Here is a 14,693-nt window from a genome sequence, read left to right as displayed (position 1 = left end):
GCGGCCCGGTGGTGCCAGCAGTCAGCCTAGCTCAGGCCAGTAGACTAGAGGCCTGGCATCAGCACTACCCTTAGTCTCCCGAGGCTGGAATTTGCTTCTGAAGGCACAACCTGTTCAAAGAGACTTTTGTCTAGGCTGCAATTTAGTTGCTGCTTCTAATATAATTGTAGAAAGATATTCTTTTGTGTGACTCTCCAGTTTTGGGGTTTTTTTTAAAACCTAGAGTTGTACATTCTCTTAATTAAAGCATCTAAACACTTCCTGGACCATGTGTAAAATTTAATCAGTTCAATAAATAATGACATTTCAGGATGTGACCAGCTTTTAAATTTGTTCTTTACTGGGAAATTCGCATGGGAATTGATGCCAGTGACTTAGCTTCTGACGTGAAGGAGACTGAGAATCTGGCTCCTGGTCTTAGTGTTTTGGGACAAAAGAGATTAAGAAAAGCAGACACTCCCTTTCCGTTGTTCTTGTTTTCTAAATTATTTGTTATTTACAAGTGAAAAAAAAAAATGAAAGAATGATTTAAGCCACTTACTCAGTGGCCAAGGGAATTATGTTAGTTATCTTAGTTCTCTCTGGCATTTAAACTGTTGGGCACATATTGGGCTTTCTGCAAAAGCTTATTCAACAAATAAAAAAAGTACGTTAAGTTTTAAAATCTCTGCCTTGAAAAACATACACTGTTGCTATTGTGTTCAATACTACGGTAAGCTTGAATTGAATATAAGTGCTGGAGACAAAATAATACTTACTAGATTTGAGGCATTTGAATAGAAGGAGGAACTGTTGCATTTTTATGTATTACGAACACATTTTTTTTTAACGTCTGTCTGTGCTTTCAGGTGGTTTGAAGTGTCCCGTTTGCAGCTTTGTGTATGGCACCAAATGGGAGTTCAATAGGCACTTGAAGAACAAACATGGCTTGAAGGTGGTGGAAATTGATGGAGACCCCAAGTGGGAGGTAATTTTTTTAAGTGTGGTATTAATCTTGACATTTCTAAACACAAATGACAAGCTAGGCCAGCCCAAATACTGGGCACAGACAGTCATTCCTCAGAACATTAGATTTTCTGGTTGGGAAACTTCTGAAATGTTTTCAAATTATGTCTCGTGTCTGAGGGGTATAACTGGGTAAGATCTGGGCCAAGCCTATGAATTCTTGTTCTGGGTTGAATTTAAACTCTTTTGTGAAAGTTTGTATTAACCTTGACACTTTTACTTATGTTATTCACAAATCCAGAGTTTCAGATGTTGCATCTGAAAGAGTGGAAGGCAAGGATTCTATTGTATTGCCATCCTTATTGAGAGAATTGGACAAGGCTCCATTTCCGGATTCTAGGCGCTGCTCTCCTTCTGTGGAGATCTCATGCTCCCAGCTGCTTTTTTGGTTTTGTTTTGTTTTTTTTCCTTAGGCGTTGGAACCATTCATCTGCTGAAAACACACCTTCATTATAAGAGCCAATAACCATCTCTCTTTTCAGATACTAGGTATCACCACCACGGACTAATTGCAGATACCTAAGGCAGGGTTTCTCAGACTCAGCGTGCTGTCGACATTTTGATCTGGACAATCCTTTGTTGTGGAAGGCTGTCCTGTGTCCTGCAGCCTGTTTAGCTGCATTTCTGGCCTCTTCCCACTAGTTAATAGTAGCATCATCCCCCCAACCCCATCCCCTGTTGAGATACTGAAAAATGTCTCCAGACATTGCCAATGCTCAGCATTTCCTGGGGGTAAAAATCACCCTCACTTTATCTAAGGACTTTACAGAGCATCCAATGGTTAGGAGAAGGTTTTTTAAACAGAATCCACAACATATGAAAAAAAATAATACATCATGATATTGTGGGGATTATTCTGGAATGCAAGGGACAAGTGGTCTCATGGAAAGGTAACATGTTAACATCCATTATAATATGAAACAGTCACCTTCATAGATGCAGAAAAGGCATTTGACAAAATTCAGTGTTCACTGATGAAAAAGAGTAAATAAAATTTGATGGATACATCCTTAAGTTGAAAAAAAAAATGTGTGTCACCCAAACACCAGCATCTTACTTCGTTGGGAAACACTAGAGTGTTTCCACTGAAGTCAGAAGCAGACAAGAGTGCCCAGTGGCTCTGCTGTTCTTTAACAGCATGTGGAGGCATCAGTCAGTGTGGCTAGACCAGGCAAAGCATATGGAGACCTAGAACTGGAAGGAAAGAAGTAAAAGTATCTCTCTATGCATATAAGATGATGATATTTTCCGAAAATCCAAAAGAATGAATGAAAAGCTAATACAAACAAAAAGGAGATTAAAAGTCAACATACAACAGTTAGTTGTAGATACATGTACACCTGCACATATGAATGTGTATACCCATATGTGTAAATATAAGAATATGTATATGCCAATATATGCACACATACATACATACATAAAATCAGTTACAATGGAAATAAAACCCCCATTTGATACAGGAAACAAAACCAAGATAAATCTAGGCATAAACCTTATAAAAATGCCCAAAGTGTAAATATGGGAAACTATAAAACACTCTTGAAAGAGACATAAACCTAGAGTTGAGCAAATTTATGGGAATACTCAATATCATAAAGATGTTAATTCCCCTGAAGGTAATTTATACAATAATTTATCAATGTGATATGATCTATTACATATTACATGTAATCTAAATACCATTAGATTTTTTTCTGGAGCTAATCAAGTTGATTTCTAAAGTTCATTTGGAAGAATAAGTAGAATTAGCTAGGGAAACCCTTGGGAATAACAACCATAAGAGGAGAATCCTACCAAATATTAAAACATATTATGAAATCTCTCTAAATAAGACAGTGTGCATGAATAGATGGTCTAATGGAATAGAACAGAAAATTTAGAATAGACTCAATGACATGGAAATTTAGTATATGATAAAGATGGTGTCTCAAGTTGGTAAGAGAAAGGTGGGCTTTTTGATAAGTGACATAGGATAACTAAATAGCTAGCTGAAAAAAGATAAAATTGAATCTGTTTGTTATAACATATAAAGTTATATGAGACAAATTTCAAAAGGATCAGATATTTAAATGTAGAAACAATAATATTTTACAAATACTAGAAGAAAACATAAGTGAATTCATCTATAAACTGAGAGTGTGGAGACCTTTTGTAACTATAATTCAAAATCCAGACTCAATAAGGAAAAATACTTTAAAAAAATTGACTGCATAGAAAAACTTTAAAAGTCTTATGGAAAAGAGCTCATAAGTAAAAAGATAAATGATAAAAATATTTTTTGTCACATAGAAAAAATTAATATCTTTATCAAAGGCCTATAAAAAATAGTGATGAGAAAGATCAACCCATTAGAAAAATGGACAAGAGATAAGAAAGGTTCAGGGAAAAGGAAATGTAAATAACCTTGAATAACTGAGAACATGATCAGCCTCACATGTAAGGAAATAAATTTTCATTAAAATTAGCCCGAGATGGAATTTCTCACCTACTAGCTTGACAGAGATCCAAAAGTTTGACATTATCTCTGCTGGAAAGGCTGTGGAGAAATCTGCTCTCATACGTTGCTGGTGGGAATGTAAAATGGCCCAACCCGATGAAGGGAATAGCAATACGTAACAAAATTACATATGCATTTATTTATCCATTAACTCAATAATCCCACTGTTTGGAAACCATCCCATAGTTTCACTGGGACACTATGTGTCCATACTGACATAAATAAATGATTGAATAAGTAAATGTGGGAGAAGGAACTATGTATTTCCCCCCAAAAATAATGATTAATAAATGTAGAAGGAATGAGGGAAATAGAAAATTACTATTAGAATACTGCAGTAACAATCTTAGCAGGTGAGATCCATTAATGAGTTCTAGGTTAGTAGGCAAAAGTTTAAGGAGAAATGAGATACTCACATAAACTCTGGATATCTCCTTCAAAATATTTATTAATTACAAAAGGCAAAAATAGAAGCTTTACAGTGGGGGCACCACCTTCACAAGCAATAGAGGTTGGCGTCATCAGTAGTGAGGCACGCTGACATCAGTAATGAAGCATGCTGTTATGTGATCAGATGAGAAGACACTTCATCTCATGGTATTCTTAACTAAAATCTTCGACCTCAGTCTAATTATCAGAAACCATCGGACAAATCCAAATGATATGCGTGGTCAAATACCTCATCTGTACTCCTCAGAAGTGTCAGGGTCATGAAAGATAAGGAAAGTGAGAATTTTCACAGCCAGGAGGAGACAATGGAAGCATGATGGCTAAATGTGCTGTGGGATGCACGATTAGATCCTGGAACAGAGAAAGGACATTAATGAGAAAACCAGAGGAATCTGGAGAAAGCCTGTTGTTTAATTAGTAATAGTGTCCCAATGTTAATTTCTTGTTTTGATCATTGCGCCATGATTACGAAAGATGTCAAGCTTAGGGGAGGCTGGGTAAAGGGTCTCCAGGAACTCTGTTGCAGCTCTTTACATCTTTGGAACTCTTGTGTAAGTCTAAAATTATTTCAAAGTAAAGTAGTTACAAAAAATAAGAAATGGGGTCATTATATGTAGGGAAAGGAGGCAGAGAGCAAGATGGAAGGGACGGGGAGAAGCTAAATTTCTCAAAATACCCTGCTGTGTAGCTTTGACTCTGATTATATAAAATATTGTAAAAGTATTTTATATAATAATAAAAACAAAATTTAACTTAAAAAGCAAGTCTTAAACATTGTGAGTAAAATGAAATAAATGATTCTAACTGTATATCAAATTGGTGACCTAACTACATGGAGAGGAACAGTTTCAAGAGATTTCAAAACAGTTGTTCGATGGGGATGTAACCTAAGGGCAAAACAGACTGCACAAACTGCACTTTGAGTATTCTGTTGTTGGTAGTAGGGATGATCTTGTGATTCTGAGGCTGTTACTAGTGTTTAATAATGACAGTGAAACACATAAAATATGTTTAATTCTGTAAGTTTATAATGATATTTGGAAAAAACAACTTAGTCATTTTTGTAGAATGTTAGAGAATCAACTCTTTATTTTTGAAAATCGGTAAATTAAGACCAAGAATCAAGTAATTGTTCTATCTTTATTTTTTAATTTTTTTGAGAGATAGGGTCTAGCTACCCAGGTTGGCATGCCTTGGAGCCTCCCTTCATAGCTCACTGCAACCTCGAACTCCTGGGCTCAAGCAATTTTCTTACCTCAGGAGACAGTAGATAGTCCTTTCTACTATCTTCCAAGTAGATAGGACTATAGGCAAGCACCACTATGCCTGGCTAATTTTTTGAAAAAAGTTTTAAATAGGGACAGGATTTCTCTTTGTTGCCTAGGCTGGTCTCAAACTCCTGGCCTCAAGTGATCTTCCCACCCTGACTTCTCAAAATGCTGGGAATCACAAGCATGAGCGACCATACCCAGCCCTATTCTACCTTTAAAAACAAAACAAAACAGAACAAAACAAAACCCTGTGTAAACATAACCAAACATTTGATGAGGGGAAGTTTTTTCTTTTGAAATATTTCAACTAACCCATGAAAAATAAGAATATTACCATGTTGCAGCCTTCTAGTGGTGTCATGGGTTTAACAATGATCATCAGTTACTGCTGACCTTACATAAAAGAGACCACCATCCAAAGCATGTCTCCTGAAAGAACTGCCCAATATCACCCATGCAGCATTCTTGACAAAAAGGGAACCTGAATCTACTTAAATATTTGTATTTATATCCAATGACCAGTTTACAGAAAACACCATGGATGGAGGAACATTGGTCAATTCCATGGTGATACAATCAGCGAAACTTAGATTGCTGACAGCTCTGTAAGGCAAAACCCCTGCTGTCTTCAACAAATAACTACAAGGGGAGAAAAGCCAGAAATGGAGGAAGAGCATATGGGTTTTAAGTCTTATGAGACACATTAATCAGTTCTAGTGTGTGAACCTCATTTAGATTTGATTTGAACAAACCTAAAAAATGAGACAATTGGGGAAATTTAAACATTGTCTAGACCTTTGATGATATTAAGGATTTATTGTAAAGTTTTTGAGTGCGACAGAAGCATTGTAGTTCTTTTTTGGATGAGTTTTATTTTTTAGAGATACAGTATGAAATATTTATAGGGGAAATAATTATTTCAGGATTTGCTTCAGAATAATCCCAGAGCAGGGCATGGAGTATGTGGGAACATAGTCCAAGAAAGTCTGGCCATGATTCAACCTACAGAATGGGAGAAAATTTTTGCCATCTATCCATCTGACAAAAGGCTAATATCCAGAATCTACAAGGAACTTAAACAAATTTACAAGAAAAAAACAACCCCATCAGAAAGTAGGCAAAGGATATGAACACATACTTCTCAAAAGAAGACATTTATGTGGCTAACAAACATATGAGAAAAAGCTCATCATCAGTGGTCATTAGAGAAAAGCAAATCAAAACCACAATGAGATACCATCTCACGCCAGTTAGCATGGTGATCATTAAAATGTCAGGAAACAACAGATGGTGGAGAGGATGTGGAGAAATAGGAATGCTTTTACACTGTCGATGGGAGTGTAAATTAGTTTACCCATTGTGGAAGACAGTGAGGTGATTCCTCAAGGATCCAGAACCAGAAATACCATTTGACCCAGCAATCCCATTACTGGGCATATACCCAAAGGATTATAAATAATTGTACGTAAAGACACATGCACACACGTATGTTTATGGCAGCACTATTCACAATAGCAAAGACTTAGAACCAATCCAAATGCCCATCAATGATAGACTGGATAAAGAAAATGTGGTATGCATGCACCATGGAATGCTATGCAGCCATAAAAAAGGATGAGTTCATATCCTTTGCAGGGACATGGATGAAGCTGAAAACCATCATTCTCAGCAAATTAACACAGGAACAGAAAACCAAACACCACATGTTCTCACTCATAAATGGGAGCTGAACAATGGGAACACATGGACACAGGGAGGGGAACATCAAACACCAGGGCCTGTTGGGGGTAGGGGGCTAGGGGAGGGACAGCATTAGGAGAAATACCTAATGTAGATGATGAGTTGATGGGTGCAGCAAACCACCATGGCACACGTATACCTATGTAACAAACCTGCATGTTCTGCACGTGTACCCCAGAACTTATAATTAAAAAAGGAAAGACTTGCCATGATTGATAATTGCTGAAATTGGTTAGTGGACGCATGGAGGTTTATTAGATCTGTCTCTCTGCTTTTGTGTGTTTAAATTTTTTTTTTTATAAAAATTCTTTTAAAAAGAGTTTTGGAGTCTGACAGACTTAACTTTGAATCCTCTGTCACCTATAAACTACTTGCCCTTGAGCCATTGTTTAACCCTCATGGCTTAGTGTTCTCGTCTGTATAGTAGGCTAATAATCCCTGAGAGCTCAGAAGCACTGAGAGAAACCATGTGTAAAATGCTGAGGCCTGAAAGAGCCCCCTGGAGGCCCTCAGAAAATGGCAGCTGCTATGATTATTGCAGATGTTGATGATGATCACTGTTACATCTTCATCTATGCAAAAACAATTAATCACCTAGTGTTTCAAGTATTAATACATACTGGAAGAATTTACTCTTCATTAACAAAATAGACACTTGAATGTCAATTACCGATGTAAAACTCAATCCATCTTGTCAGTCGGTGCTTTTATAAATGCATGCAGTGATGCCCTATCTCCACTGAAGGCCTCGCTTCCAGCAGATGCTAGCATCTTATGCAGAGCCATGAACACAACAGAAATAGTTGACATAAAGCCAGGTAGTTGACTCCATACTCATCTCCATGAGATGGTAAGCAGCCAGGAAGCTGCCATGCAGGGGTCACCAGTGGAGTAACAAGCCTCCTCTTCCAGCAATGTGCATGTCACCTGGCTCCCAGGAATGCCTTGCAACAAGTACCACCCTTCCTGACAGCAATTATGACATGCTTTCCCTAGAATGAGGAGAAACCTTTCAGGCTGTGTCCTGTCCTTTCACAGGCTCAGGCATTGCCTGGATCTACTGACGGCTAATCTGTTGCCTCATGGTACTGAGAACAAAATATTCTTTTTGTTCATTTATGCATTCATTGAATATTTTTGGGGTGTCTACCGTATGTCAGGATGGAAACACCTAAACGGACTTGGCCGGTTGGCTGTGAAGAAATATTATATGCTATTCTGAACCTCTATGTCATTTACTGATATGTGCTTATAGAGCATAACTTGACTCCTGTACATTTTGTCTGAAGTCTTTCTTTTTGTTCTTCTTGATTGGTGACATTCATGCATCCATCCTTATAGTTTTGCTTGCACTTTCCATCCCTTCCAGAAAAAGATAATTATTAACATCTAGTTCTATAAAAATTCTGTTCCACCTCTTCTCTCTTTGAGGCACGAGGTACCTGTGAATGCCACTTTAACTCCTCCTACCCTCACAAGTCCTGGTTTTGTGCAAATATATTTCTTGTAGTCAGTTTTGTTTCTTACACCTTCATGTACGAATAAGAATGGTGTGGCTGGGCGTGGTGGGTCACACTTTGGGAGGCTGAGGCGGGTGGATCACAAGGTCAGGAGATGGAGACCATCCTGGCCAACATGGTGAAACCCTGTCTCTACAAAAATACAAAAATTGGCTGAGTGTGGTGGTGCATGCCTGTAATCCCAGCTACTCGGGAGGCTGAGGCAGAAGAATCGCTTGAACTCAGGAGGTGGAGCTTGCAGTGAGCTGAGATCATGACACTGCACTCCAGCCTGGGTGACAGAGCGAGACTCCATCTCAAAAAAAAAAAAACAAAAAAAAAAAAACAAACAAAAAAAACAATGGCACAAATAGCTAAGATTTGCTGAACTCTTACTCTGCCAGGACCTGCGCTGTCCATGTGCTGTGTGATCACTGGTTCTCTCCCTTCCACCCTCAGCTGCCCCGTGGCTGTGCCCCTTCCTCTGTATAATCACCCGCCCTACCCCTTCCACTGTCAGCTGCCCCGTGGCTATGCCCCTTCCTCTGTATAATCACCCGCCCTACCCCTTCCACTGTCAGCTGCCCCGTGGCTGTGCCCCTTCCTCTGTATAATCACCCGCCCTACCCCTTCCACTGTCAGCTGCCCCGTGGCTATGCCCCTTCCTCTGTATAATCACCCGCCCTACCCCTTCCACTGTCAGCTGCCCCGTGGCTGTGCCCCTTCCTCTGTATAATCACCCGCCCTACCCCTTCCACTGTCAGCTGCCCCGTGGCTATGCCCCTTCCTCTGTATAATCACCCGCCCTACCCCTTCCACTGTCAGCTGCCCCGTGGCTGTGCCCCTTCCTCTGTATAATCACCCGCCCTACCCCTTCCACCCTCAGCTGCCCCGTGGCTGTGCCCCTTCCTCTGTATAATCACCCGCCCTACCCCTTCCACTGTCAGCTGCCCCGTGGCTATGCCCCTTCCTCTGTATAATCACCCGCCCTACCCCTTCCACTGTCAGCTGCCCCGTGGCTGTGCCCCTTCCTCTGTATAATCACCCGCCCTACCCCTTCCACCCTCAGCTGCCCCGTGGCTATGCCCCTTCCTCTGTTGGCCACATGGCACCCAATCCCCAGGGTAAGGCACAGATCAGAGGTAGTGTTGGTAGCAGCAGGAGGAGACAGAGGAGCCGTTAGAAAAGCGTATGCAAGAATATCTGAGCTGGTCAAGTCTCTAATTGTGAACAGCATACATAAACTCTGTTTCCCACCACAAAAATGTACAGCAGGGGCTTTTTACCAAAGCTGGTTTTTAAAGGTCTTGATCCTCACAGAGAAATTTTCTCTTTGGGAAGTATATTTATGGGAGCAACTGGTTCCTCAGGGGTGCCAGATAAACGAGATGTTGCAATGTATTGCTTTCTTATATGTATTTGTTCTATCTTAATACATATTCTTGGAAATTCTGGGCAACAGTCAATCTTTTAGGAGATGACTTAGACATTATGTTTTTATTTAGACAGCAACAGAAGCTCCTGAGGAGCCCTCCACCCAGTATCTCCACATCACAGAGGCAGAAGAAGATGCTCAAGGGACACAGGCAGCAGTGGCCGCGCTCCAGGACCTGAGATACACCTCTGAGAGTGGTGAGGACACCTGCTCTTCCTTTGCCATCTCAGAACTGTCTTTCCTAGACATGCTGAATGAATGCATTTGCAGATGAATGATGTCCATCAGGTGATCTACTTCCAAATCCCTGACCCAGCATTCAGACTGCAGAAGCAGCCCCATTGTCAGGCACCAGAGATCTCTGCCTCCAGAAATGCTCTAGAAGAAAGCCAAAGCAGAGGGGAGGCCTTACAACAGGACTGCAAGATTCCCCTGCATCTTATCACATTTAATTCTCGGAACAGCCTTGTGAGGGGAGGAGATCTGATTATTCTCACTTCACGGATGCGGAATGTTGCTTTTCATTGTTAATGGTTGGCTAATAGTTCATGGTTGTTAGTGGTTGGCTGAAGGTCACCCACTTTAGGATGTTGGAGCTCATCCTGGAATCTGGGTCTCCTAACTTCTTGTCATGGCATCGTCCCATTCCGTGATTCCTCAGGGACATCTCCTCCAGGGCCTACAGGGGCCAGGCAGGCAGTGGCAGGAGGTGGTGTGGGCTCAGTGGGTGGTAGAGAGTGGCAGAGACTCTGGCGTGTGGGAGTTCACTTTGCAGACCTACAAGGCCAGGTCACTCATTCTCCAAGTCCTTCCCAAAAGGCGCAGTCAGGATTTTTATATGAAATGTCATGATTTTCAAATGTTAGATCAGTTCTAAAAAAAAACCAAGCCACTGTACCAGCCTAGTGGCAGTTGGGGCATTATGCTTAGAATACAGTTTTTCTTGATGCTGTTTTTAAAAGATGAACAAAACACAAGCTGGTGTTTCATACCACAGCCCTGTACAAGGGCAGAGGTCAAGCAGGTTGGGTTAAAGAGGAAGCATTAGGTAAAATGCAATGGTGATAGGAAATAGGAGTTAGGAAGACACCATTTTCCTCCAGTTCTTAAACCCCCAAACTCCAGATTGTTAAGGAAGCTGCACAGAAAACTCCTGTGGGCCAGTTGGTTTAGGGAAGACTAATTGGCAGGGCTGTGTTCACTGCCTGCTGAGCTGCAGGGAATTCGGGAGGCAGCGCCTCCACTTCTGCAGACAGGAGAGTCGAGGCCCAGGCTGTTAAACATGGCTCTCCGCGCTGAGGTCCTGTCAGAATTTGAGTTTCCTTCAGGACTTGAGTTTCCTTCAGGACTTGAGTTTCCTTCCATGATCCAGTGACATCAGTGATTGCTCAGGACCTGCAAGATGCAGCCCGTCTGTCTTCATCCCCTATGAGCACACACACAGCACATATGCACACACACACCCCCCAACACACACACAGGCTGATGCTCAGACTCATTCACTCTCTCACATCTTCTAAGGCCCTCCAATGTCTCTTCATAGCTCTTAACTTTGCAGCTGAAAAGGCCAGGTTCAGCTTCTCTGGCTCCTGCCTGGCCGTGTCACTGTCTCTTGCCACCCCACTCCTGGGCTGTGCTGCCCTCAGCCAGATCTGCAGCTCTCAGAAGGGACACACACTCCAGTGCTCCCTGGGGTATGGCCTGGTTTCTTCTCCCTCACAGCCTTTTCCTGCCAAACTCATCCTCATCTGCAGTACTCAGGCTGCAGGTCACCTCCTGAGAACACCCCCTTTTCTGCACTGTTTCCTAATTGCACTCCTGACATGGGACCTGCCAGGGTCTGTAAGGATTTGCTTACAGTCTGGCTTAGGAGCCTGTGTGCCCTGGGAGGAGTTGGGGGGTGAGGGGGAAGGGGTAGGACTTTGTCTTTATTCTTATCAGGAGCAATAGTTCCTAGGGTTTGATAAATGGTCATTGAGGGAGTCTGTGGATGCGGAATTAGAACCTCGCCTCAGTAAGTTGCACAGGTAAATGTTTTTGTCCTTGCATGTTCAGAGTGGTTGGCTGCAAGGTACATTTGCACCATTTCCCTTAAGGGACATGTGTTTGGGGAGTACCAGGCGATGCATTGTGAATATAAGCTGGCCACTGCCTCAGCCACCGGCTTGTCCTACCTTCTTCATGAGACACGTTGAGTTCCCCTTCTCTTATCTCTTATTGATTGACTCACATTGGAACACGGCCCACAAAAAGCTGCCCATGAGGATGAAAATGTTGGCAGAGCCTGCAAAATATTATGCTAAGGTGGAGATCAAGCAGTCATTTCTCTTTTAGTAAATTAATGATCAGGGTCAGGGTATGCTCAGGACAGTTGCAGATGGCCCGGCAGATGGTGGGAGCAGGCAGGGATACTAAATAGCTGCCCTGATGATGCAGAATCCCGTCTTTAGAGATGGTTAAAATAGAACCTCCAGCTTCAGTTGGTTTGGAGTTCTAAAGCCCACTGGTTGAATAATTGAGACATCCTTGGATGTTTTGCCCATAACTTGTGGAATTTCTTGGCACACACTTTCATTGAGTGTGCAGCTGAACGGGCTGGCTGGCACTCCTCAGGAGTTCAGCTTCGAGGGCAGCCACGTGTCCGCATGTTAGGACTCAGAGCACATGGGTTCGAGTTCTGGCTTTGTGGTGTAACTGACTCAGTGACCCAAATGAGGATCCTACAAAATGCAAATAACATCTCAATGTCCCATCCTCACAGGGTTGCTTAGGGTTTTGAGATATTCTTATAGAAAATGCTTTGTAAGCTATAAAGCACCATACAGATTATTTCTGTTGTCAAAATGAGCGATTACAGAGAGCCCATGCATCCTGTGGAGAAGGCAATCACCCGAGGGAACAGACGGGCTGGTTTTGCATTCCATGTCCTTCAGCACCAGTGGCCTGAATGGTGTCCTCTTTGCTTCTTCCTCTTAAGGCGACCGACTGGACCCCACAGCCGTGAACATCCTGCAGCAGATCATTGAGCTGGGCGCTGAGACCCACGACGCCACTGCCCTTGCCTCGGTGGTTGCCATGGCACCAGGGACGGTGACTGTGGTTAAACAGGTAGGGACCCTCCTGTGAGTATTCATCCCTGTGTGTCTCACAGTCAGGTTCTGTCCTCTTCCGTGTGTTTCTAAGTCTTTAACTTACCTGAGGTAGAACTTGGAATGAAATTGGTCAGTCTCACACCTTTTCTTTTCTACCTCTGATGTCATGGGAGTGCTTCTTCAATATCTCTATATGTGGGAGGTGTTTGGGGGAGAGGTATAGTATATTTAAAAAAAAAATTCTGGAAACTCTCCGTTCATTTTCTTTCAAAGATTCCCAGAGTGAGAATGAGCATGATGTGGACCATTGAGACACATCTCTGGTGAAAACAGCTCTCAGTGCCTAAGTCCCCATCAGTAAATTGAGCTAGTAGGATGCATGGGGGTAGCCAGAGAAGCCAGGAGGATTTCCCAGTGGACTGGCCTTCCTAAATAGTAAACACCTGATCAGATCAACACAGGATACTGCTCTGGTAGGAAGAGATGGTCAGTTTTGGAATAAAGGTTACTCCACTTAATTAATCCTTTATCTGCTTGGCTCATTTCCTTTTCTGTCCTCAGTGGAGACGTTACCATCTGTTAAAATGCAATGTGTTTGATAATTAGGTCATCCTTTTTATCTGTTTATACCTATCTCTCTATCTACTACCTGTTGTTTCATTTTACAAAAGATTTTAGCTGGCTTACACAAATACTTTAAAAACAGAAAACCAAAACAGTAAATGCATCAAAACCAGGGAAATTTATAATCTGAAATCAAAGTTCAAGTTCACAGAGAAAGTAGAAATGCAAACCATGGAGTTTCTCACATTTAGCCACTCCTGTATTGACTCATTTGGTATTTATTGAGTGCCTACTGTTGTCAGGCAGAGTTCTAGTGCTGGGGTCTAGGAGAGAACCAGTGTCTGCCATCATGGTGGTTACTTTCCAGTGGGGAAAAGGATAAAGCACGAATAAACCAGTATGACATAAAGGATGTCAGATGGTGAACAAGTGCCAGGAGAAAAGTAAAGCAAGAGAAGCAGGAGAGGAGTGGGATCCAGGAGTGTGGGTTGGGATGATTTTGTAAAGGGTTGTTGGGGAAGATCTCTGACATGTGAGGAGAGACCTGGAAGAGGTGTGTATTACTAGAGTTGTCTGAAATTGATTACATTTGTTACCGAATTGTATAACAGGAAACAGAAAGGAGGCGTTAAACAGTTAATTCAGGAAGGGTGTTAGCTTTTCCTGGCACTAACAAGATATTTCTTAATGAGGCACCGACATAGGGACGCCTGAGTGATGTGTCCCTGGTGGCCTGATGAGCCAGGAGGGGACATCCCAGTGGTATCTCCACAACTGTCCCCTGAGTGTGCCCAGGGCACAATGCAAAGCATGAAATTCAGGCCAAGTAATTCTCTGGGGGAATTAGTAAGTACATTCGGTTTCAGCTCTTGAGTTTCTTGACCTACGGACAAGACTTAGCATATCTAGATGAATGTTTGGATTGCATGTCCTAAAATCCCTCCTCCACAGTGTGGTTTCTCTCAGGAGTCGAGCTGGAGAGTCAGCAGCGGGATGCTTCAGTCTGTAGCAATCTGGTGTCTGCATTGGCTGAGAAAAGATTCATATCCTTCCAGGCTAAGTACCTTTTTAGCTTTTCTTGGTGTTTACTAGGTTGCCGTCTTCAGATTGTCTCATGAATCTCTTCCGAAACTCCTC

At 42.0% G+C, this 14,693-nt stretch overlaps 1 protein-coding gene across 4 annotated transcripts in view; it reads left to right on the top strand.

Moving 5' to 3' along the window:
* The window catches only part of ZFAT (zinc finger and AT-hook domain containing), a 236,029-nt gene that overhangs the window by 187,971 nt on the left and 33,365 nt on the right, over positions 1-14,693 (top strand). For all 4 annotated transcript variants that reach the window (XM_077942881.1, XM_015146035.3, XM_077942882.1 and 1 more), the window contains 3 exons: positions 849-967; positions 9,971-10,097; positions 12,878-13,008. In XM_077942881.1, coding sequence (XP_077799007.1) covers positions 849-967; positions 9,971-10,097; positions 12,878-13,008 — 377 coding nt within the window. The remainder of the gene's footprint in view (positions 1-848; positions 968-9,970; positions 10,098-12,877; positions 13,009-14,693) is intronic.

Source organism: Macaca mulatta, chromosome 8 (genome assembly GCF_049350105.2).
Source record: "Macaca mulatta isolate MMU2019108-1 chromosome 8, T2T-MMU8v2.0, whole genome shotgun sequence".
Classification (NCBI taxonomy): domain Eukaryota; kingdom Metazoa; phylum Chordata; class Mammalia; order Primates; family Cercopithecidae; genus Macaca; species Macaca mulatta.
This window is presented reverse-complemented; position numbering and strand designations above follow the sequence as displayed.